Genomic DNA, 24,763 nt, shown 5'->3' on the forward strand with positions numbered 1-24,763 from the left:
TAGTCTCTCACTTTGATTAAACATATAGTTTTTAAACTGGAGATTTTCTTTTCCTGCCCAGCAGCATCCAAGGCAATAGGCAACATTCAATTCATTAATGTTCTGACATGGCAACAAACATAAATTTTGCCTGTATTGAAACAAAGGCCTGAGATTCACCTAAGGTTTTAATTCACTGTAATGCTATAATGACACCAAGGAAAAAAATTAACCTCACCAATGTGTACCAGCAGCATTGGACGCACACAGCATAGGCCAAGTGCAAGCACCCACCACCATCCAGCAAGGAAATACCTTACTACACAGAATGGCATTGACCCTCTTCTGCTTCCCAGCTTCTGGTGTGCCCTCTCTCCAGGCAAAAGTTCCAAATCTTCGGATTGTAATTTGATTTCTTTTGGCTCACAGAAAAGTCCCTCTGCTTGGGTTCCTGGCAGCGAGGGAGAGCGAGGCAGGGCAGTGGGGCTTGGCTGCCACCTCCTGGCGTCTGACCACCTTCTTTGCAGGACACATCCCAAACCCCATCGTGAACAGAATACATCAAAACTACAAATAATAACTGGCACTACTCTCTGGATCCTTGGGTTGAGCCCCTTCTAACAACGCAGGAATAAAACAGAATTATCATGGAGAAGGGGAATGAGATAGGTTGTTGAGCTTCACAAATTAATATAGTTTTTATCTATATGAATATGCATATGTTCATAGTTTTTAATAATATGAAAGTTTGTGACACACCACAGGAGCAGTTAACATCTTGTACACAGGAGCCACTGGGCTTCCATGAATGTTTCTCCTTCAGCTTTAAAAAAAACCTGACACGTATTTGTTCCAGAGAAAATCAACACAGAAATAAATCTTACTGATTCTTTCTCCATTTTTTCTTCTCCTCTCTGCTTATGAGGAAAATAGAATTTTTTCCCATTTTATCCTCCAAACACTAAATATATCCACTAAACACAATATTTCAGGTTTTTTGGAACACTCTGCTTTATTCTTGATGTATACTTTGAGAATTTTGAAAGCATCATATGAAATCTTCAACTTATATCTTTCAAAATATTATGGAAAGACTAAGATAAAAGGTTGTCATGTGAAAAAGATATAAAACCCATACATTGCCTTCTGTAATTCGGGGAATTTCAAAATTAGAAAATAGTAGTGTCAAAGTATGCCTGATTCATGGCTACAAAGAAAGCCTAAGAGAAATAATTCAAAAGAAATGAAGACATTCATTGTTTTGTACGCAGCAGGTGACTGAGGCTTGGGACTGCATGGATATGTGCCTGAGGAAAGATATCCATCAGATCAGTTTTCTCACATCAGCATTCATGAAAGACAGCACTTCATAAAACTTTTGCATCAAGTCACCATGACTCCTCAAGCAGAACAATGAACTTCCCAAACCAACACGACAAAGGAATTTGTTCAAAACAGCAACTCTGGGCCTTGATGTGCCATCACTCAGCTGAGATAATGAAACAATTACGGGAGGCCCTATCACATCTTGAATCCACCCAGACATGCTGAAATCTTCTGCTCATCACAGACGAAGGTCAGAAAGGCCAAGCCAAGAATTGTAAACTGACAATTTTCAGCAAGGAATCCACAGTGAAGCCAGCCAAAGTCTGGCTGGTATTTGTCTCTACTTCGAAATAAATCCTATCGGGGGAAAAAACCAACCTCATTCTCCATATGTGGATGTCAGAGTATAGAAGAGATTAGCTGTTACTAAGAATAAGATCGACGTGCACTGTGACGACAGCTGGATAACAATTGTAACCCTCCAGTGGGAACTGAGCACTGGATGAAGTCAGAAAAATGTGTTTTCCTATGGATAAACCTGGACAGATTCTAGGCCCATTCTGCATACATATCCCTGAACTCAGCACATATGAATCAATCTGGTGTTTGGCATTAGAGATAAAGCTACAAATGCAACATTGTTAAGAGGTTTTTCCTGAAGTTAAAATCTGCTTCCCCGAGGTGCTGTTCCCAGTGCGACCAGTAACTGTCTGTGCTTCTGAAGTTCTTTTCAACTGTCTTACAATCTGGCATATTGCCACATTTGGGAGACTTTCTAACTGCCTCATGCAATTTTGGTTGCAAATCCAAATGCAAATACCAGCAAGCTAGACATACCTATTATTTTCTTCAGCTGGTTTGAAAAGTCATAGAAAGCAACAGAGCAAATGAAAAATGCTGAGTAATGTATTCTACAAGCAAACCCCCTGACTATCCAGACCCTTCCAGCTCCAAAATATGCACCCAAGATTTCAGTCAGGGATTGTTAAAATGAAGCCTCTCACCACTGGTACAGATGAAATGGGGCTGTGAACTGTGTAGTTAATTACTGCTGCGATAGCACCCCCGTGAGCTGGGATCCACTGTGCAAAGTGCTACACCAGAATCTGGAAATGTGCTGCAGAATCGCCCACAGATAGATTCTGGCCTTGTTATCACTTCACATTTCCATTGCTGCAAGTTATGAGGATTCTTGTCTTGCTGGGCTTTCTGATCTGGACCACCACCAAATTCCTTTTCTTCCCTCTCCTCCAGCTGCAGTAACTGGAGGATAATTTCCCTGACTGCAGAGGACAGAAATAAATCCACCTTTGCACAAGCTTCTGCCCCTTACCTTGAAGTGGCTGTGCTGTGCTCCGGGCTGCTCTGACTAATTCACTACATTGCTACAAACAGCAGAGAAAAAAGTTGTAAGCAAAACAAAAAGGTGGAGAGATCTCTTTTTACTTATCATTTTCCAGAAAGTTCTTGAGTCCATTTCTTTTAAACACAAAGCAAAGGAATAATAAAAGTTAAAATAAGTCTCTAGCAGGCAGTTTATTGCATGGTACAGTGCCAGTTCAAAAAAGCTCTTTTGCTGTTGTTCATTGAATCCTAAAGCTATCCTCTTTTATCTAGTGCTACCAAAACCTGTAAGTTATACATATTATGTAAGTTATATAAGTTACACACTGGTCAAGTTTTACACTAGGTCAGCATCAACAGCCCTGTACAGACCATGCAGCCATGCACAGCTTTATTTGTGCAAGAGATAGACCTGGCCTCTCTCCGTACCAAAACTTGCTTTCAAGAAGGCTTTTCAGCCCACATAGACCATTAGACCATGCCCTCAAACCTCTGTTTCTGCTGTGAAAGACTGCAAGAAGCAGAGAGAGGTTTATAATGCCCACAAAATACCCTTTGCAGACACAAAATTCAGCATTTTAGATTAGGTGATTAAACAATTACATAAAAACAACTGGTTTAATACCCATCTTCTTCACCACATCACCTTCATTCTTCTTTGCTTTTAATCACATTGATAAAAAAAGAATTTAAAAAGAAGACAAACCCCAACAATGGGCATAAACACTACAGGCCTCCTATATAGCTCCCTCTCTCCTACAGCCCTGTGCTCTCCTCCCCATGCTCACCAGCTGAGCTGACATGTGGTGTAAAAATAACTCCATTGATGGCAATTAATACATTTTTCAACAGATGCCTGTGCAAGGAATGTCCCAGTTGTGAAAGCTCACGTGTTTTTTCCTCTGAATGTACGGTTTACCTGTCTTTACAACAAAAGTCCAGCAAGGAGCAGGGTCAGCACTCCCTCTTTTCCTTCCTCAGCATGTGAGCAGTAAGACATGTAAAGAAGGATTAATCTGCCAAGAAGCTTTGCAGTGCAGCAGTGAAGCATGCTCTATTCCTCTTGGTCAGACTGGAGGTAAATCCTGTTTTTCTTCCCACAAAGGGTATGCACCAGCTTTCAGGTTTTAAAAACTTTCTTCAGTGCAGCCAGAAAATTGTTTGATAGAGACTCTTCCAGCAAAGTACAGCCAACTCTGGCAGCAAACACTCAGCAATTCAACATTACATAAGACAAAAAGAACACCCTATCAGTTGTCATCCTCCTAACTGAGGCTTAGTGAATAGCATTTCTATTATATGATATATTGATATACATATATATATATACACACACATGAATAACATTAATGAATCAGTTAAAATGTGTTAAATTCTCCCCTCCTATACATACAGGCAACCTGTAATGGCAAGAAACGTGTTTTAGAACACAAATTGGAGCAGAATTCATCCCAAACATCACAGATACCCTAGAAACCACTTGCTTTGCAATCTCTAAGATGCTACAAGGACTTCCTACCTTCAGTCAAAGTGTGAGGTGGGACAGAGAAAGAAGAGCACGTGACTAAATTTCAATGTCCTAAATTGAGCCAAGGACAGAATTACCCATGACAGAACTTGGCTAAGATAGATGATCCTCTCTGCTGCTGTCTTTTGTAATCATCTTTCCTTTCTCTCTTCTCTCAAAAATAGCATCAAAAATATAGGGAGAAGATCTGTTTTTCACCTGACGATGAAAATACTTTCTGTTAAGTTCTCTTGAAATGAATTTACACAATTTTGGAATGGAACACAGTTTCTACTGACTGCACAGCAGAAGTGCAGAGCACTGGCAGCCAAGGCTGTCACTGCAGGTACTTGTGCCTAGAGGTGCTTCTGCCACACCACCTCATACTCTGCCTCCATATTCCACCTCCAGCTTCAACTGCCATAACCATGTCCATCGGAAGCCACCTGTGCCTAAAGGAACACTTGCATGTTTTATGTTGTTTGATGGGAGCTGCAATTTAGTTCTCCAACTATTTTTCTCCAGTGAAATGACAGATCTACAGAACTGGATTGGATTATGTTTTACACCACCTCCTGAAGCTGTTATTTGCTTATGAGGGGGGACAGCAGGAAATGACAATTTATGTAAATGTGTTCTAAAATAGAGTAAAATTATTTTATTTAGTTTTCATTTCTGGACAGTATTTATCCACAAAAGATTAATTACAACTCCAGTTGCAAGATTAAAAATAGTCTTTCATAGTTTGCTTTGATAAATTAGGTAGAGGTACCAGCTGCAACAAGAACACTTGTTTGTCAATTGAACAAATGAGTAAACAATTCCTCAACCATCTGCATTTTGGCTCCATCACACAAGGTTAAGCAGTTTTTCAGTTATTTCAGTTTAATGTCTAAATCAATACTGGAGAATGCAGAAGCAAAACAAGTTTTAAATGACAAGTTTTAATCTACCATTAAAAGAAGACTGGAGATCCTCCCAGCTTCAGTAGCTTTTGCCCTCATTCCTTTATGAAATTGTTTCGTTATAATTGGTCGGCAGAGCCAAGTAGAGAGTTTAAGGCAAAATGTCTGTTCCAGGCTTAATGGTAACACAAATACAGCCAAGGCCAGCACACTTTTACACGGGGCTTCTGTATTTGGTTTTTTTGCAAAAAGGAAATGCTTTATCCCTTTGAACCCACACTGGCAGGTAGACAAGTATTTTTTGGCTAGTAAATGCTACCAAGAATTTACTTTCTTCTTATAGGTAGAGAAACCAGAAAAATATTTCTGCAGGAATTGTTCCTTCATGCTACAGACAAGGTCCAAGGTGCTGAACTTTAGCTCCCGGCAGCCACGCAGATTTCAGCCAGACTGGCAAAAGAACCACTTTGCTTTCCCACAATGATTCCGACAGCAGGAATTTTGAGGTGAGGTAGCATATCAAGAGCCACACTACCAAGTACAAATTTCTTATTAAAAACACCCAAGAGACTACCTTTCCACAGAACACCTCATTTCAGTAAAAAAAAGTATTTTCACCGAAATTTTCAGAATTGTGGTTCATTCTCTTCTAATGGTAAGATCTCCAGTCTTTCATTTTCATCCTTTAACAAAGTATAACTACAGCTCATTACTCTTCTTATTCTTACTTGTCTATGTAAATCCTACTTGGACTGAAAGTCAACCAGCATTGAATTAAAGGCATTCTTCTTGTACAGGTACTCTCAATACTCTTAAAAGAAGCAATTGGTGTAAAGGTGCTTATTCTTGTTCAAAAGACATTATCTGCAGAATTATTTCACAATTTCATTCTTAAAATTGACTCAATTCAGACTCCAAAAACAGGTGCCATTTTGCAATTCGGTAACCTACTTCCTGCAGCATTCAAGTCTTCTCCCAGACATTCTTGGTGTTAAAACTGCCATGAAATTTTCAGTACTCCAAACAGAAAACTGTTTTTTTAGAACAATCCTACTGCCATCTTAACAATGGACAGAGCACAATTTAATTCGGATTTTAGGGTCTAGCAATACTGACCAAAACCATGCTAAAAGAACATACACATGTACACTAACTGAGACAACAGTTATGACTTTTAGGCTTTATGGTTTGGGAATATCAGTGGAAAAATAAACAAAGCACATTTTTGAGCAGGTGTAGCACTTCTGAAGCATAGGGCAGTGCCCCCTGTCTGCTAAGAACGTGGTGTGAATTCACATATTCTCATAAGAACCAGGATCACAAAACTTCACGTATTTCTGTAGCAAGCCCATTTTCTTGAGGCAGCTTGAGGGACTCAGTTTGAAAAAGCAAGAGGTTATCCTCCTCCTATCTAGCCAGTATCTGCATTCTAAATTTTCAATATACAAAACAGCTGGATTCAAGAATACAGATTGCACACTCACTTGTAATATCCATTCCAGCAGTTCAGAGACCTCACCACCAGCTATTTGGAGCACCATCAGATCCTGTGCCACAAACATACTTGAAGGTAAAGGAATACCATGCCAAAAATGTTATTCTTTATGAATTATTTTAATGAACCAAATATGAAGTGACAAACACAGGTCAAGGAAAATAACACAAAGCCAGCCCCAACAGCTGCTGACAGAAGGTAAAGATACGAGAATAGTTGATGATTTGAGAGCAAAGAAGAGAGCATAATGAGAGATAATCATTCTTGCCAAGAATATCAACCAAATAACCAAATCACATAATAGCTTAAATTTCATATCAAGTGCTTAAATAAGGTCTCTGTTTTTTTTCTACACAGTACAATAGGGAATGGGCTATCCCTGAATTCGTGGCAGCAGGTCCTATAGAGCATATTCCAGATTTCTCCAAATACTGGAGATAAAGGTGGCTAAAAAGAGAAGCAGAGAAAGTGAAGACCCTTTGTTACCCAGCCAGGTCTCAGAACTGGAATGTGTTTTCTAGACACCAGGATCTTTGGCACAGCTTCCTTTTCAATGTCTGCGCGAATGCTTTAATCCCATGACTGTGAAGGTTGCAGCAGTCAGTTTCTCATACACCAGAAACATAAGAGCAGCAGTAAGGACTGTCTGCAGCAGCTTTGCTTCAAGGCCTTTGTAGAGTCCCACTATTCCAAAACGCCTAAGGAGAAAAAAGAAAAAACCAAGAAAACAAGTATGAATACCATTCTGTAAGTAAATCAGCACACCACAAAGAATCAATATCACAAGTTAATGACAACTGTAGGAATCTTAATCCCATTCTTGATCTTGAGCCAGATGTTCAATAATATTTTTAAGAAAAAATTCTGCAGAAATTTAAGGTCTTTTGTGCAAGAAACCTGCTTCAAGTTGAGAAGTGAAATGAATCAGTATCCATTGTATCCTTATTATCCTTGATGTCACTTACTGTACAGATATTTAGGAGAATTTGGGTTTGTGGGCTTACTCTACAAAAACCAGGTTGACTCAAATGTCAAGTTTAATGAAGGCAAAAGGAAACAAAATGCAGTTCTAGCAACGTTTTCAAAGTATTAATAATACTCAAGTCTTCTCTATCATGGTAGGAGAAATAAAATGGGAAAACTCACCTCACTCTCTGTTGAAGAAGGTAAAGAACATTTCTAAGACTGCCCAGTGTTCGGTTCTCTGGGTTCAACCTGTGACGTCCAAACTGAAAAAAGGAAGAGTATTTTGCTATACTACTTCCCCACTGTGCTTGGCAGAGAACACCATAAATGCATGAAATCTGGAGAGCCTAACCTAAACCTCTTTAAACATTTTCCACGTTATATGACCACCAGCAGAGAATAGAGGCCAAAGCTCACACTGAAAGCATTAAAACTGTACATACTACTGTAATTTGGTTTGGTTTTAAGATGGATTCTAACAAATATTTCCTCTCTTTCAGTTGCTCTGGAAGAAGCAGTTTTCAAGACCTCAAAAGAATAATTTGCAGAGTCTTAGTAGGGATATGACACTCAAAGCAAGTTCTTTCTGGCTTTCTCAGCTTTCACTTCACAAAGATTCAGACCATCACACATCTGCAAATCATCACTATATATAGATTACATAGTTGAACACAAAATTTATCTGCCCAGCAATGGTCTTGGAGCACATATGTGTGAGCTGCTGTGGAAGAATTCACAATTGTTTCATCCATCTACCTGGCCTAAATTCTATTTCTCTTTTACTCATTGCACCTGCTTATCCTCAAGCTGGTTTTCAGTAGGCATGATAGCTGCTGCTGTAGAGTTAAACCAGCAATTTCAGCAACTTCTTTTCTAGCATTCATTGATACTTTTATCTGATACAGGTTGATAGTACTGTCAGCAACCTGTAACTATGAATTATTAATATACAGGAGTTGGCACACTTGTATTTGTACCAGCACAGCCTAATAGGTTTTGAAGACTGTATTAAGCTTCCGTGCTAAGAAAGGTGAACTCGACCAACTGCATGTTGGATGAGTTTTCTCCCTGAACATGCTCAGGCAACTGCTATTTCTTAGATGTAAGAAATTACCAACAGTAAGTGAAGTATGCCAGCTGATTTAGGCAGCTCAGAAATTTTAAGAGAATGCTAGGATGATACAGGTTCCTTTACTATGTGTTTTAATAACTTGGGTGGAAACAGCAGAAACAGAATGCTAGTGGAAATCTTCTGTTATTAGGTACATATGCACTCAAAATCCACAATCTTCTCATCAGTAACTACCCATTTGATATTGACAAATCAATGTTTAGTATTATTGTCAAAGACTCAGACATGCCCCCCAAAAATTGCTAATTAGGTTCCAAGTTAGAGTGTCAGTCACAGCCCAGATTACTCACAGGCTTCCACTCTACACCACCATTAGGTGCCTCATTCTCCTCTTTTCTTCACCACTGGACAATTTTTGCACTACAAAGGTTCATTAAGAGGGAAGAAAATTAATTTTTCACTAGGATATTAACACTTCCATGTTTACTGCAGAAGATTTCCCAAAGGGATTAGCATTCTCTATGACAGAGAAAATAAACTTCAGTTTTAAAGGGAACTTTTTCATCTGGGATCATTGAGAACATTAATGCTACTGCTGTACCTCCAGAGGCAAATTTAATTTATCTGCTCTTTACTGACACATAGGCTAAAAAACGGTTTCACTGCATAGTGAGTAACACCAGTGTCACATAGTTTTAATGACTGGGAGAAGGATATACCAAACAGCAAGCTGGGAGCTGCTACTGCTGTCAATTACACAGGATAACTGTTCATTATGTGACAGTAAGAGAACTGTGCCAAAGAGTTTAAAGCAAAGGTGTAGAGACTTTATTACAAAAAACCCTGATAACTTTCAAAAAAGAGAATTTCTAAAGGCTTAAGTTTAAAAAGAAAAAAAAAAAGTCCTGTACTACTTTGATGACAGAACTTAGCTATGATGTGTAAGTTTATATGAATTGTATTGAGCTTGTATTAGTTTGTGTGCAAATCGGCTAAAATTGTTTTAAAAAACACCTGTAACTATATATCCTTTTTCATGCAGAATATTCGTTCTGAAAACACTAAGCCTTTACTCGTAACTTTTTTTTAACATTACTTAGTGCAAGTGACAAAAACTTCACCAAATAGAACAATGCCAACTTTAGATTAGAAAACACATCACAAAGTAGTGCAAGTCTGAACTGGACAGCACATTTGTCACAGACACACATTTCTGCTGTCCTCAACAGATGTGCTCAGGGCTCCTGGCTATCTTTTCACAGAGGAAAGAGACAGAAGTCATCCCTACTGACTACAGAACTAAGAGACAGAGTTGTTGTGTTCCCCATCATCACAGGGAGAGGATGGACTGGGATTGGATTTTTTTTTGTTTTTTTCTTTTTACATTGTCATTAAGAATCAGAAGAATTTTGTCTAAAAAGCTAAAAGGAGACAGAAGAAACATGAAGCCTCAAGATTGTAATCACTTCTCTAGGAACTATGGAAAGGAACGAGGGCTGAAGCTGTTCTGTGGCTGCAACTCCACGAAACCTGCACTGATGTACAATGCTCAGGCTAAAACACAGCACTCCAACTTTCCTTCCAGTTCTCCTTCACAACAGCAGTAAACAGGAGCATCACAAATTAAAAACAGACTGATGTTGCAACTTATCCTAACAGAGCTATTTTTGCTTAAATGTTTTGGTGTATCTGTCACTCCAGTAGCAGAAGTCTGTGTTATTAGTTTAGCTGCTACTGAGATGTGTCCAGGCTGTTAAAACAGGACAAGGCATTGAAAGAATGCACTAATTCAGCTGATCAAAAATTATGAGAACTTCAGAAAAAATGACTGTTGAGAAAATTGCACAGTAAGTATATTCAAGTTCTCTTACTTTGAAATATAACATCCTATCTTTTTACAGGTTATGAAAAAATCAAGATACATTTATTACACTCTAATTAGAGAGTTACAAATTATTACAAAACTTGCTTGGGAATTACTTTTTCCAGATGAACAATCAATATGAAAATTCCCTTATTAGAGAAGTCTGAAAAATTATACTCTAAGCATGGAAGGCTTGTTTTCGGTAATTCAACTCATTCTCAAAATTTGTCCAAATTTTAGAACATACACAGTGGCTTTACTGTACAAGCAAGTTAAGGTTCCTCCTTACTTAGGAAAATATATTTCATGTGGAAACACTTATTAAAATTTAACTGTTACAGAGTTTAAAGCACAGAAATTAAAGTACAATGTGCTTATGCATGGCCAGGTCCTTCCCTCCTACTCCCCAGTTTTGTCTTGTCAATATTACAATATTGGTACACTCTGAAAGCAGCAGCATTATCCAGCATATATACCAATTGCAAGTAAGAATAAATGCAAGTGTTTCCATTACCACTACAATTAGATTACATGGCCAAGCAAGTGGTTAAAGATATGAGGGAGCTCAGCATCCTCTGATGAATCACCTTCTGCACACTGACGAGGTCAGACCATCACCTGAACAACAAAACCTATGAATAGAACTTTTTTTTTTTTTAAATTAGCATAGGTCATCTGGAAACAGACTGGTTTTAGAAGATTTAATTTAAACTTCCCACTTGACACATTTTCCATTTATATTCCAAGAAGTAAATGTACATTTTTGTAGTACCTAAAAGCAGTACAATGCATCAGCTTCTGTGAGACAGTGTACCAATACAATACACTGGCAATCCTACCATTTGAAACAAACGTGCACCAATATACCAAGCCAAATCAAAACCAAAGAGGAGCCTCACACCAATCAGTGACCTGCATTGGGAAAAATGCCTCCCAAAACAATGGGTCCATTAACACAAATAAAAACAAGCCATGTGAATAAGGCTTGCATGATACAGATGAAGACAGAGGCAGAGTTACCATGAAATGAAATTATTACTTACCCGCAGAATTGATTGTACTGTCTGCAGAGGGTAAGTGAGGGTGGTGGCAACTGCTTTGGCTATTGCACCAATGACAAAAGCATCTAAAGATGTGAGCTGTTCAAAAAATAAAGAACAAATTTACTTCCACATAGTACCAAAACAGCCAATTACTCATTTGTATTTGGGGATTCTATACTGGTAACTGTTACCAGATTATCTAAGGATATTTGGCATAAAAGATTTCATGAAATCCCAGGATTTTCTCATTTTAAAGATCTGGTTACGGTTCAAGTAACTTACTTTCCCACATCTTAAGTTTATTTGTAACTTCCACCTGTTTTTGCAATTCTCAATATAACTAGACTACTAAAACATGGTTGATGAGACCATACAATCAGACCACTTAAAAGCAACAAGAACAGACAAAAGATAAGGAAATATCATTTAAATATACCATCAATCAATAAGCATTTCAGTTTTTGCAACAGTGAAACCAAAAATTATATGGTGCTTGTGAAAAGGTGATAGCAAAAGATTCCTTAAACATCACTCTGTATTCCTGAGATATAATCACTACATTCCCAGGCAGATTTTTAATCTCAATGCCATAAGCTAAAAATCTCATCTCCTATTAGCTAAGAACCCCTGCTGAAGCCCATCCTCAGCCCCAAAGATCACACTGCTCCAGGATGCACCAAATACATTGTTACAGCCTATACCGATTACAGTGCATCTCAGTCTAACAGTGTGAATTAATCACTGAACATAAGTAGGTGCCCATATCGAAGCATGCTCAAAATATATTCTAAAATATATTGGTTGCAATCAAAAATACACTCATGCATGCACATCTTTAAAAAGGTCCTGATATATTTAGGACAACCAGGAAAAGACCAAATAGGAAGAAAAATGTTTTCCAAAATAAAAATTACCATTCTTAGCTGAAAAAAAAAAATTATTTCCCCTTCTGACTGATCGTGGATGAAGAAATGCTCTAATTTAAGGTGGAAATAAATAATTTAAAAGAAACACAAGAAATAAATACATAAATGAATATGTTATTAGCCAACAAGACAATAACAATGCAGATGGAAGCTAAGCTCATCATTCAAAAAATGTGCATAATGTAACTGAGTAGATCCATTAGGCACAAATGGGGAGCTAGAGCCGCAGTATTAACTAAAGACAGTAAAAAATCCTAAGCCTCATTGATGCAAGATCTCATGTAAAAATAATCTCACAATGTCCTGGGGAAAAACAAGATGGCTTAGTAACATACTGGTATGACCTAACATTCTAAAATCACAAATTAACAGCAAAGTACCGCATCTTAAAGATACATCATGTTATGACATTATCTGAAAATGTAATATAAATGCTTTTCAGTTTGCTGGAACATAAAAGGAACATGAGTTCAGGTGAAATTCTGTATTTGATATAGACAAGAAAAAACAATAAGAAAAAAGAAGAGTACTATAAAACAGGGACAGAAAAGTGATTATACTTGTATTCAGAAAAACAGAAAGGTATGGTTGCAATGTTATGTTTAATTCTAGTGGCCATCTTTGGAAAAATTACATTGAAAAATTGAGGTCTTTAGGAAAAAAAAAGGTTATTATTTACTGCAAAAAAGAGTTTAAAGCATACTTCAAAACAGTCAGTATGTAAATACAAAAGATATATTAGAGTTTAAATCTCTACTTTAAATCGAGACGTGAACATATGTAAACAAATGTGGACAAGAGGTTCAGTTTTATTTTTACAGGTAGAAGAATTTATTACAGGAATCTCTTCCCTAGGGATGTAGAAGATTCCTGTCTAATTTCATGATGCTGAACCCTTTTTATTAACGCTAATTCAAAAAACACTCGAAAATACAAGAACCAAACCCAAATCTATATTCTGAATTTGTTCAAGTGATGCATATCAAAAAACCTGTCTTGTAGCAGAGCATGTTCATCATCTGGCCTCAAAACGTACTCACTTGCAGCTGCTTTTTCAAAAGCTTTCGTTTAAAGCCTTCATAAAACATAAACTGTATGGCAGGATTGAAGACCAGTAGCAAGGAGGGGAAAGTACCATTCCACAGAGCTAAGACTCCTTCATCTCGTATTATCTGATGAAAGGCATCTGAGACAAAAGGTGAGGGAAAAAAATCATTAACATTTTGAATACAAAAGTCTAAATATAAAACATATGAGAAGTTACTCTTAAAGCCTAATATTCAAAGTGTATAAAAATCCACTGCAATCTTTTATGCCAAGTATTTTTATCTTCTATTTTAATCCAGAAGTTAACAGAAAGGTAGTGACAAAGAAGGTTCTTGTTTGCATCACTATTAACATAAAACTTATCATCTGCACAGGCAGCCCCCTTTTTTTTTTTTTTTTTTACAACTGTGGCATTCACATTAAGGTCTTCCAAACCTTCCTCAAAGTCACAAGTAATGTTTGGTTTTAAAAGGAGGATAGCCTGAACATGTAAGTGATTAAGAGATTAAGGTGAGTGAAGTTTAATTTTCGGACTGTTTGTCCCAACTCAGATTTCCAGCTACCACTTCATGGGGCTCACTACTGCTCCATTATCTGTATGATAACATACCTGCCCTTGCAAAGGTATTTTAGTTACAGGAGTGCACACTGCAAACTCCTAATTACCATCACAAATAGCCAAGTCTAATTTACTGTAAAACTCAATTACTTTAAAATACAGAGTAGCATAGAGATTACAGACATGAACAAAAGTCTTCAAAGTCCTTGCTACATTTCATTTCATGAACTTCTCTTTGGTTGAAGACAACAACAGGTGCTTACCTATTATGCCTCTGTAATTGGTTGGTACAATGTCTTCATTTCTGAATTTTGCTCCCTGCAGCTTCAGGCGTGTGTTCACTACCCAGAGAGGGGTGGTCAAGAGTACATTCACCACTCCTAATGCAAAACACAGCACAAAGAAAATCAGCATGAAACAGAAGATTTCAAATGTTTTCTTATCCCCCCGTTTCACATGCTACTGAAAATTCTGGTAGGAATAAGGAAAAAAACCAACATAGCATATAGGAAAAGTAATGATAATTTGTACCCTAATTCCTGGATCCTTTGTTCCAAAATATACTTACATGGAATTTTACCACAGACATATAGTCAACTTAAGAATTTCCTTCCTTACTTCCACCAGCTATTCAGGCAGTCATTACACCTCCACTGAAAGTATAAGAAACTACTAACTCCTCCCCCACCCCCAAAAACCCCTCAAACCCAGAGGCCTTTTTCACAGGTTTGTTGTGGGGTTTTTGTTTGTTTGTTTGTCTTTTGGGATTTTTAAAATCAGCTCATGCATTTGCATGAGCAACAGTCCCTGAATATCACTAACAAACACAAAGTCCACAGCGGTAACTTTTCACACTGGATGTGCTAGAAAAGTCACTAATGTTACCATCCCTTCAAAGAAGGCACTGCAGCATCCATATACGAGGTAAAAAAGATCATACGGTCCCATTGGACCTGCATATATCTAGGAACTTCCTGTCACTTTCAGGTGACAACCCAAAACCAAATCTGAAAACTGACACTCAAATGCTTACATTAAAATTTCTTACTGTAATTGAAATTATTTCAAAATTGGCATATATCTTTTCCTCTGAAAAAAACCCAACTATCACCTCTCCCTGCCACTTGTCTCCAGCATCTCAGTGATGATGCTTAGATACCTGGTAAGTACCACAGCAGACACAAATATCATACTAAGCCACAAGAGCACTGCACTTTGTGCCAGAATTCACAACATGGAATGGCTTATACATCTCCTTAGGAGGCAGGGATGACACAGAGGAGCAATCAGAAAGAAGCAGGTCTGCATACAGTGCGAGGTATGAGCACTCAGCGTGGCCTCCAGAGGACTTCATAATGAAAATCATTAGATAGAATATACCAAAAATACATTCTTGACAAAATGGAGATTTGTAAGTATTACCTGCAACAACCCCAAGAACCAAGTCTTTTCCAGTGGTTGAATGCTGACCTTTGACCCAGAGGGCTTTAAGACTATTAAAGGTATAAAAATAAACAAAATTGGAGCAGCAAAGGCTGGAGATAACAGGGAACCATCCTCGATATGGTGCCAATCTAATGGAGAGCAAAAAATCACAGTAAGAATCAGTAAAGTATTTATGTGATCTGGCTGATTTTATGTGTTGGGGGAGGATCCCAGAGATACAATGCTGTATAGTACAGGAAGTACTAACTAGATAGGTCTTTATCAGCAATGGTAACAAACTATACTTAACTCCTGGGTGAGGAAAAAAAGTATCTGGATTCTCACGCAAAATCTAAAAATTGAAGACTAGTCACTGAAATTCATATACTCCACCTAGGAGAGTTTTGCAAAGGATGCAACCTGGTGACACAAGATACACATGTGGGAAAAATTTCTAACAAATGCCTTACTGTAAAATCTAGGGCAAATCAGTCAAGTAAGTAAGAAAAAGACATTATTTAGTTAAATTTAGCTAGAGTAATCACAGATGAAAAACTGAATACCATCTAAACTTATCTTGATTTAGGAATGATTTCATAACAACTGACTAACAAAGCTCCCTTCTCTGACAGGCCTGATGATCCTGTAAAACGGGACACTTCAACAGCTGTCCTATATTCCCAATATGTTCTACAATATATCCAAAAAAAGGATAATGATACACACCTACACTGGAGTTGCACAGAACAGATAAAGAGCTGGTATCATGTTAAAAGCATAAAAAATCACCCCAACAGCAGAAATAATGAAGGCTCTTCAGAATTCACTAAAATACTGGGAGTACATAGAATTTAAGGATCTCCAACAAGACTGTAAAAGATGCAAGGCTGGTAAACACCACATCTGACTTTTCTTAAAATGTAATTGCTACTTTTTCATCTCAAACCCATCGAGGGCTTCTCCCTCCCATGTAGCTGGGAATACAGCTTATTGTGATGAACTGCTTCTGAAGCTACAGGCTTAGCTAACCATAAAGTTACAAATTAACTGACTACGGAGTTATTCATAAGACAAATTAAACAATTCTTTTATTACCTATCTCTTCTGTGCTGGAAAAGAAAGAAAGAAACATCCTCTAGAGATCATATCCTCTAACTGAGTGTTACTTTGGATTTGGTTGAATTATTAAGAACAACTTCTGATGATTTTCAAATGAAACATCTTGTAGTACAGAACATGAAACTGAAACAAAACCCGTAAGCTTATTTTAATGACTTAAGTTGTCAGTAGTAGCATCCATGATTCACTGCAATCTTAAGAAAGACTTGGTGTACACTAGTGAACACCATTCAGACCACTGAAAAAAGTGCAGGGAAGAAAGCTGTTTGATAAACTTTGGCAGGAAGTCTTTTACCTCAACCTATTTGCTTTATTTAGACAGGAGAAGGAGTCTCATAAAAGTCACCCTAGGACATATGGTAATGAGATAAGACTCTGCAAGCTAACATGAACAAAATGTTATGATCTCACATCGCATTTCAGATTTGTTGTTGTTTGGACTTTTTTTGTTACTTCAGACTCATCTCTAAATTAGTACCATCACTTTGCCGGGTCTTCCCAATACCTTTGGAAGAAGCAATGTTCCTCTCCTGCCAGAGTTACTGATTTTTATCTTTCACAGGAAAAGCAGGATGACCAGTTTTGCAGTCTTTTCACCTCAGTTAACTTCTTCACTTTTCTTTTTAACTTTTTTCTTTTTTTTTTTTAATTGAAGTTTACTTGCCACCCTCACATGACAGAGGTAAAGTGGGAATGTGAACAAAAGATCAGCTGGCAGGGAACTCCTCATGCATACAATTTCCCAAGTTCAAAGGTGACACAGCATTATGGTTCAAGTTAAACTTTTGTCACCTTTAATGTCCTGGAAGCTCTAGTCTATTTAAGAGTTCCAGGGGTTCAGTTAGGAAAATACTTCTAACAAGGACAGGCATAAAACTGTTTTCCCAGCCAGCTCGGCTCAGACTATGACAAATAATAAAGCACAGCACAGTGCTTTATTTGCAAAGTTAACTGCTCTTAGACAGATGTTAAATCCCACCAGCAAAAAGCATCATGTGTTGTTTACTTCTACATGTTTAGGGGAAGGAAAAAACCTTCAAACTGGAAAACATGTCTCAATTCTCCTCTTGAAAGTGGCTCAGTTGTCCAGGAGTTTCATCTTGGTTATTAAGAAACTGACACACCCCAGAATCCAGGCAGACAAAGCTGGTTGATCAGGTATATGAAGGTACATTTGCATTTCTGAGGAGGCACAGCTACCTCACTAATGAAAGCACAGTTACATCACTGAACAGATAAATTGCATAAGGTGCTCAAGAAAGTTAATCCTAGTCAGCTAAAGATGAACACATAAGATTATGCAAGTCACATCACACTTGTGTGGAGACATTTCAATTCGGAATAAAAATCTGTCCAGACAGATACAGGCTAAGTGTTCCACTTTAAAAACATATTCAAATTAGTTTTAGAGCTTGTCTACAAGAAGACAAACAGATAATTAGTATCTACTCACAGGCCTTCTTCTTTGATTATTTCCAGAAGGACTGCTGGTGTTGTCTTCGACTTCCGCTTCTCATCAACTGGAAAGCAAAAGAATCAAACTTTCAGATGACTCAAATTTTTAGTACTCTTTTTCAAGTCCTTATCCTTGCAATTCTGAATATACTCTACAAGCACATGTTTCTTCTTCCTCATAAAGGATAGAAATACCCTATTTCTCTTTTTTTTGTTATTTTTTTTTTATTCCTCCCTAGACTGGCAGGTTCTGTTGTGCTCCAGAGTATCTATAACCATCAGTTCCTAATAGCTGTGACATGAACTGAAGGTAGTTTCCCCTTAGGTAGAGGGCTAGAATTGGGCCTGCCTAACTGCTCTCAAAATTATTCCCTGGACAGCAGACTAGCACCGGTAGCAGAGCAATCTCCTACAGTTCATCTGCAAGTCTCTTCCTGCCCTGAAAGCTGTTCATTTCTCAACTACATACTTCTGATGACCTGGCTGATGATCTCCCTCCAGTTCTTAATAGTGCTTTAGTCAAAGCTCTAAAATGGTTGGTGATTCTGTGACTTTTGATTAAAAGACAGAGTTTTAGAACAATATAGTTTATACCCAGATGTATTTTTGTAAATATTGGATATTCCTAATCCCAGTTCTAACCCTGACTTTTCCTTTTAAACCATCCTCTGGAATAATTCTAGACTTGTTTTTCATATTGCCCCTGCATTTTGAAGTGTTCTCAGCAGCCAAAAACAACACAGAAATATAATCCTGTGCAATCTCACATCTTTGTTTTTGTCTTCAGTCTTAGATAATCATCTAAAAGCCACAGAGCACACAGCCTTTTCAGCTAATTAAAAAGTTGCCCAATTTTCAAAAGGAAGAATTACCTTCAACTGGAAAAATAGTGTTGTTGTGACACAAGTAAGAGTCCTGTTCATGTAGAACACCCCCCCTTACAACCACCCAGGCCAAGATGAACAGAAATGCCATTGTACAGAAACTAGATTTTGACACTTACCCTGAAGTCTAAGCCTTGCTGTATCCAAAGGAAAAAATACAGTCATTGCAGTCATACTGCCCTGAAAAACAAAACAAATTGGCTGTATAGTGTATTGGTTGCTTATGCGGTGCCTGCTAGACTCTTTGTAACCCTTCACTTCTCACCCACGGACCAGTCTGCTGAGCAAGTTCAAAAGGGGATAAACTGCATACACAACAGTGCATTTTCTGTCCCATACTTTAAAATGAGGGATTTTTTTCTCCTGCATTAGATCGAGCTAAAATTAAAATCATTAAAAGCTTTTTGCTAAAAGAGAAAGTTTTTGAAGCCTGAAAGTTGCTCTAGTGGGCAGAAAACAAACATTACATTTTCTCTACCTCCTATCAGCTTCAAAAAGGCCCTGGCCTGGCATAAACCTGTTTTCCATGCATCAGGTGGCTGCTAAAGCTGTGGCACCCTCTTCTATTAGAAGTCATGCAAACTGTTTAAATGGTGGGAAGGTCTGGGATACAAGAAGTCATTCAATGCTGTGTTTAAAGTACAGTGCACAGTGTGACTTGAGTTCTTCTACAGCTGTCTTATGCCACAAATCTAAGGGAGCTTTGCCTCTGGAAATACTCTGGCTCCTCAAAATCATTCTGGGTTGAAGTCTTAACCAGACTTAAGTTTCTCCAGTTTTCATAACACTCAGTAGCAGATGTAAGACCTGGCCACAATTATCTAGTTATTATAACCCATTTAGTTTGGGCTCTTGCCAAAACAGCTCATTCCGCTCTCCCATGTACTTGTCCTGCGTTGTATCATTTGCAGTACTGACCATGTACCCAGCTAGACAGCAAGTGGATTAATGAACCCATCTGACTGAAAATTTCTAAAAGGTATATCTTAGTTAGAAGGTTAGTGCCAGCACAAAAGTACTAGAAAGAGCCATATTACTCCTCCTAATGAGAGCTGCATTATCACAACTTTGAAGACAGTCTCAAAACACAGTTACACCTACGCACAGAACACGACTGCACAGTCACTGCAGCTTCCAGCTTTCTTTCCCCTGCTCAATTTATCCTGCTTCCACCCTCCCAAAGTGAGATTTATCCTGGATCCTAGTCTTAATGCAATGCACCGCACAGCAGCCACACACACACACTTGCACTCAAAATTAGAAAATGAAAATGAGCAAATAGTCAGGTAGTGTCACACAGGATACAAAAGATGGGTGGCCACTAGACACGGGATAGTCTATTTCAGTTGGAAAGGACCTGTAATGATCACCTCGTCCTGCTGCCCCCACCCCACTTCAGGGCTGATCAAAAGCTAAAGCATGTTATGTGCATTTCCCAAATGCCTCTTAAACACCGACAGGCAGGGAGCACTGACCATCTCTCTCAGCAGCCTGTTCCAGCACTTGACTGTCAAACTGGCTTAAAACTTATATGGAACTATAGTTCAAGACAGTGTCATGAGATAACAGATCATTGCACATAAAAAATAATTTGTACTCTCTCCCCTTCTTTTGCTAAATTGAGGGAAATAGAAAAGCCAGGTTACTTCTCTCCTGGGTTTACAAATGGAACAACTCAATTACATTATGAGGAGGCTGACAGAAGCATCATATGGATGACACAATTTCATGGCTAGAAGAAAGGAAAAGAAGGATGAGCAGGACCAGTCCTTTCCCCAACAACAAAAGCCCTCAAGATGGACTCAGATTCCTCACTAAACTGCATTGAGACCAGCAGGTAAAATTATACTACTGAGTGCAGAACAGATGCTGCCATGTATTACCCTGCACTGCTGGAAGGGTGAGGCTTCACTGTCAGCCTTCCCAACACCTCCCTGTTAGCACTGGATCTCGGTAGTTTGCCAAGTCACTGAATAATCACAGGGACAGGTACAGACTGGTTCATGTAATCCCAGGCTCCTGGTCAACTGTATTTGTACCCCTGCCTCCTCCAATCTGGAGGCATAACTTTCTGGGCACCTACACGATGAGGCAGACACAGAAACTAATCTGTCTGAAAAACAACTTTTTCCATTGGGCTACTTCTTCAGTCACATCAGTTCACTGACCAGTCACAGCACTTGATAAACAACTGTGCAGGAGCCAAGAGGTGGCCAGAACAAATGGCCTAAGGTGACTGCTGCCAAGAAGATGTGTGCAGGACTACAGCCTGAAGCTTAGCTTTATAAAAAATAGTAATAACAAAAACCGTGAAACATATTAAAAAAATTAACTGCTGTTTTTCAGCGACCATTCAGCCAGTGAAGCAGCCTGACTGTTCTATAATACCCCTATAAAATTCTCATCCCTATAGCAACAGGAAGATTACATTTTAGCTACATGCAGAGTTAAAGAATACTGATGTAATTCAGTTAAAGGAAACCAAGCACTGTTGGTCTTTTTGTTACTGTTCACAAAAAATCCTTCATCTCAAATTTGACTAGGTTGCCTAGAAGGTACATGAACTTTCAGTATATTGGAATGCAACCAAAAGTTATCATGTTATGGTCTGACATGTGCTTCTGATGCTCAACACAGTTCTGGATTTATAAGCTTGGTTCACACAATAAACTTTGTTCAGGGGCACAATCTTGACTACAGCAATCTGTATTTGAAGGAAGAAGCTAACAGCAAGGTCTAGAAAGTATCACTGACTTCTGTAGAAAATCAGCAAAAGGAAAATGGGTAGTACTTCAACAATGAGATCATTTGAGAGAGCTTCACTTTTTGAAAGTGGAAACGAAATCCCCAATGCCCTTGATATTTAAATAAGGAGACTTAAAACAATTTAAAGATCAGGCAAAAATCTTATGTTTATTTATAATAAAACCAAAACATCTCTTAAAGTCTAGGTTTTCCTTTTAGAATCAGCCTTTATAACAGAATCACTGAATTGTCAGGGTCGAAAGGAACCCCCGGACGCGACTAAGTCCAATTCCGCCTGCCCCGCCCAGCTCCCTCCCCGCTCGCCAAGCGGTGTCACCCGGAGCAGGTGACACAGGAATGCCTCCAGGTGGGTTCTGCATGTCCCCACAGAGGGAGACTGCATGGCCTCCCTGGCAGCCTGTTCCAATGTTTATCGTTCAATAACTTTTAGCAACTTTCATTCTACAGGAGGCACGAGTTCTTTCCATCCATCAGTATGCCCAATCCAACACGCTACATGCACTAAAATTATTAATCTGTTGGAAGCACAAGGCTGATTTTCTACTTAGAGCTAGCGCTCCGAAAAGAAAAATTCAACGGCTGGGCACAGTAGGAAATCTACATAAATTAAATGCGACTTTTTAATTCGCAAGCTTCACATGAACAATTAAATTCAGTAACCGACACAAACTCTGGCCGTACTGCGCTCGCTTTACATTTTGATTAGCACCTACGCGCTGCCTCACCCTTCGCAACTCCTCAGCGCTTATGAGGCCGTGGCAGGAGGACGATGCTTGGTACGGCTCTCGGATTACTCAGCCGGGGTGCTGCCTGTCTGCCCGAGTTCAGACTTTCCCCGCTGAAAGGATACCTGGCTCCAGACGCGTCAGCCCGGCGCTCTGAGGGGCAGCTCCCCACAGCTCCCGCTGCCTCAGAGGCGACTGCAGCTGCTCAGGCCCGGCGCCGGCCACCAGCTTCGCCGAGCCCCGCGCCGCTTCCCCGGCCCGCCCCAGCCGAACAAAGGCTTCTCGGCGGCCCGCGCCCCCCGCCAGCCCCCCACGGCCCCTCCGCCGGCCGGCCCCGGCACCCGGCCCCGCACCCGGCCCGCTCGCTCACCACGGCGCCGGACACGGCGTGGACCAGGCTCTCGTAGGAGGCAACGGACGACATCGCAGCAGCTCGCGGCGGCGACTGCGACTCCGACTACTGCTAGTACTGCTAGTACTGCTACTGCTAGTACTGCTAGTGCTAGCGCTGCTGCTGCCGCTGCCGCTGCCGCCACCGCCGCTCCGCCCGGCCCGTCCCGGCGGCCCCGGCCCGCTCTCGGCCGCCGCGCGCCGCCCCCGCGCCCGCCATGGCTCCCGCCCGGTCACGTGGGGCGGCGGCCCCGCCCCGCGCGCGCCCCGGGCCTGGGGACACCCGGGGGGAGGCGGGGGCGCGCAGGGTCGGTCGTGCAGCTTTTCAGAACAATACAGCGTCGAGGTACCCCGAAAATGCGTTCTTCTTCCCTGCTCTATAGCTACAATAGCGCCTTTTCTCTGCACCGGCAGCTTCGCTTCTCTTCGAGAAGAGGCCACCGAGAGCAGCATCTGAAGGGAGGGCGGTGAGAGGATGGGTCCAGCTCTTCTCCGTGTGCCAAACAATAGGACAAGAGCCGACGGGCAGAAACTGATGCACAGGAAGTTCCACCTGAATATGAGGGAGAATTTCTTTACCATGCAGTGACCACATATTGGAACAGATTGCCCAGAGAGGTTGTGGAGTCTCACTCACTGGAGACTGGAGAACCCTCTGAGCACAATCCTGTGCCACATTTAATAGCAATAGTGCCATTATTTTCTCTTTTTAAAGCAATTTCACTTGAGAATCACAGAAGAGTCTGAGCTGAAAAGGACCCAAAAGCACCATCATGTGACCCTGTTCACACAGGGAGGCTGGACCACTGTGGTCCCTTTGCAGCATGACTCGTTTTGTGATTCTGTGATTGCCTTTCCCAAACATTTAACATAAGCATTTAATTACAACCAGGAAGCAATACTAAACTTCACATTCCAATTCTGCTTTTTGCTAACAACAGTCCCTTTTGCCTAACTAAAATCTGGTGTCTTCAAAGTAACACTTTTTCAAGACAATAGTTTCTTCTTATTCCATGTGGACCAATCGAGTCTGATGCATTTTGAAGCGTCAGGGGTTGTTTGGCCAGCAGAAAAGGAAGCTCAGGGGACTTACTGCACTCTACACATTAAAAAAGGTTGTAGCAAGGTGGGGGTTGGCCTCTTCTGCCAGATAACAAGCCACTGTAAAAAACAGCCTCAAGTTGCACCAGGGGTAGTTTATACTGGATATTAGGAAAAACTTCTGTAATGAAGGGGTTAGCAAGCACTAGAACAGGCTATCCAGGGAAGTGGTTGAGTCACTATCCCTAAAGGTATTTACAAGACATGTAGATATTGCACTTGGGGACATGGTTTAGTGATAGGTGTGGCAGTGCTGGGTTTGTGGTTAGACTCAAACTTAGAGGTCTTTTCCAAACTAAACAATTCTATTATTCTATTATTCTATTTTTGTTTACACCTTTTCCCAGTCTGTAAGCCCTTGCTTCTCCTTTGTCTTCATGCTGAGAGCCTGCAGCGGAAGCACTTTGCTACAAACAGAACATCTGGCTTGCCACACCCTTTGGTAGCTGAGAGTGGAGTGAGAAGTCCTGGCAAAACAGCACTAGACATAGGTAGATAGCCAAAGCACAGGGGAGCTGTGGCTCACTACTGCAGTTAGGTCACATAGAGACAGTTTGGGAAAATATCAATAATCCTACAGCCTCCTTTTAAATTTTTATGTAGGAGAGGTTCCACAAGTATGAAGGAGCTGAGGAAATTAAATGAGTTTGGACATGCCCCAGTTCGTAACAGCACTTCGGAGATGAACCCCATGTCTGTTCATATCCTGTTGGGTTTTTTGCAATTCTCATGTCTTATACTGGTTTCCAGATTGCTTGAAAGTTTTGTATGTGTTAATAATCACTTCTCTTTTGTTAGTTTCACCTATACTTCAGAAAAAAAAAAACTATAATTAAAGATAGGAATGAATATTCTCTTTAGCTTT

General features: G+C 39.8%; 1 protein-coding gene across 1 annotated transcript; it reads right to left on the reverse strand.

Annotated features, from left to right (window-relative positions):
* Nucleotides 1-6,656: 6,656 nt before the first annotated feature.
* Nucleotides 6,657-22,964, reverse strand: SLC25A17 (solute carrier family 25 member 17). Its single transcript, XM_083860210.1, has 9 exons — nt 22,778-22,964; nt 19,036-19,096; nt 18,031-18,097; nt 15,456-15,607; nt 14,297-14,413; nt 13,468-13,613; nt 11,502-11,597; nt 7,703-7,785; nt 6,657-7,254 (listed from the first exon to the last, which is right to left on the reverse strand). Exons 1-9 carry the CDS (start codon nt 22,829-22,831, stop codon nt 7,107-7,109), a joined length of 924 nt encoding a protein of 307 aa, XP_083716336.1. The 5' UTR covers nt 22,832-22,964; the 3' UTR covers nt 6,657-7,106.
* Between the last annotated feature and the right edge of the window lie 1,799 nt (nt 22,965-24,763).

The sequence above is a fragment of the Zosterops lateralis genome (assembly GCF_965231275.1).
Source record: "Zosterops lateralis genome assembly, chromosome: 4".
Lineage (NCBI taxonomy): Eukaryota > Metazoa > Chordata > Aves > Passeriformes > Zosteropidae > Zosterops > Zosterops lateralis.

Coding starts and splice junctions, on each gene's coding strand:
- SLC25A17 (XM_083860210.1), bottom strand. CDS start 22,831: ATGTCGTCCGTTGCCTCCTACGAGAGCCTGGTCCACGCCGTGTCCGGC. Junction 15,608..18,030: donor ATAATCAAAGAAGAAGGCCT/GTGAGTAGATAC, acceptor GCTCTCCATTAG/ATTGGCACCATATCGAGGAT. Junction 14,414..15,455: donor GGTTCTTGGGGTTGTTGCAG/GTAATACTTACA, acceptor GTTTTGCATTAG/GAGTGGTGAATGTACTCTTG.